General features: G+C 42.8%; 1 protein-coding gene across 1 annotated transcript in view; it reads right to left on the reverse strand.

Annotated features, from left to right (window-relative positions):
* The window catches only part of LOC101864702, a gene marked incomplete in the record, with an annotated part of 31,662 nt that overhangs the window by 6,155 nt on the left and 23,934 nt on the right, over positions 1 to 1,573 (reverse strand). Inside the window, 1 exon segment of the mRNA XM_013086139.2 lies at positions 1,245 to 1,373. Within this exon segment, the coding sequence (XP_012941593.2) occupies positions 1,245 to 1,373 (129 nt within the window).

Here is a 1,573-nt window from a genome sequence, read left to right on the forward strand (position 1 = left end):
CCTTTTGCTTGTTTTTTTTTTGTTTGTTTGTTTGAGTAAACAGAATAAGCACATCGCAACAATAATGGTCATTTAGTACTGGGAAAAAGTAAGACGGACAGACAGTTTTAGTTTTAGTAAAAGTAAGTTTTACGGCACTTGCAACACAATAAGGTCATATAAGCGTCAAATTTTAGAAAGGTTACAAGAGAGTAACAATCATAAAAAAGAAGGAGGAGAGATAAAGACGATAGATGTTTGACAAAAAAGGTGAAGCAAACCACGGAGAGACAGAAACAACAGCGGGTAAGTAAAGGAGTATGGCCTACCAATGGCGCCCTTCAACAACCCGCTTTAGGAAGAGAGCTTCGATAGGTGTCTCACGGCCAACCTGGCCGGGACTAGAGGATTACAACGCCCAAGCAGAAGACCGAGACATTCGATACAAATTCTCCTCTCATAAGAATCGAACTAAGGTTATCAACCTACGACGGCAAAGCGCCTAATCGCTACACCACAGGCGCCAGTCTGGTAACGTCAACACAAACTGCACCCATAGTAAAACATAGAGAACAGAATGTATACAGCAAACTCACTGCGGTTGGTGGAAATTATCAGAGGAAATGGGTTAAGCCTCCCAGGACAGAATTTTGACATAATATGTGGAGGCGGGCTGCATTGACCCTGCCTGCTAGAGTCAAACTAGGATAAATGGGATACAGCACCCCAAAAAGACAGACGTTGTGAAAAAAAAAATTAATTTAAAAAAAAAATTCCTGATATGGGAATGGAACCCACATCTTGTGCGTGCAACGGCCAGGGGCACAGCCGCTACATCACATCATAGACAACAGTCTTTGGAACTTATGAAACACAAATAACAGTCCTTTAAACACGACTTAGTGTTAACCAGAACTCCCGCAAATTGTATAATATTTAAATACAAAGAACAAAATTCTAAATATTTGTAAAAGAATTGAAATAGCTTTTGCTCTCTCCTGAAAATATTTTGCTATCTGGGTGTAGAACAAATTAGCAACTCGTTTGGTTTCAGATTTAGAAAGGATTTTACGTCACGTACAAGACAATTAGATTATATAAGGGCCGAAGATTAGACGAGTTACCGCAGAGCAACATAACACAGAACAGAAGGAGGAGAGATAATGAAGGTAGATGTTTGACAGGAAAGAAGGGGCAATTAAACCAGACCAGAGCGCCGGCCGACCATCCATGAGCAGCTTTCCAAGGATAAAGAGGTTACTGACCGTGATCTGTGAAGTAGATGGCTGTGGTGAGCACAGGGTTAGTGGGCTCGGCTTGTGTCCACAGGACTTCCACCTCTGTGGGGCTGATGGCCACTGCTGACGTAATACGAGGTGGCTGGGGAGAACCGCCTGTCGAGAGAGAAGGGGGATTACTTGTTTTAGTGAGAGTTTTACGGCTCTTGTGTTAAGGTTGTTGTTGTTGTTGTTGTTGTGGCTGTTGTTTTTGTTGTTATTGCTGTCGTTGTTGTGTGTGTGTGCGTGCGTGAGCGTGTATGTGCGTGAGTGTGTTTGAGTGTCCGTCATGAGGACGTGTGTGTGTGTGTGTGTGT

This window comes from Aplysia californica, unplaced genomic scaffold (genome assembly GCF_000002075.1).
Source record: "Aplysia californica isolate F4 #8 unplaced genomic scaffold, AplCal3.0 scaffold00439, whole genome shotgun sequence".
In the NCBI taxonomy this organism is placed as follows: Eukaryota; Metazoa; Mollusca; class Gastropoda; order Aplysiida; family Aplysiidae; genus Aplysia; species Aplysia californica.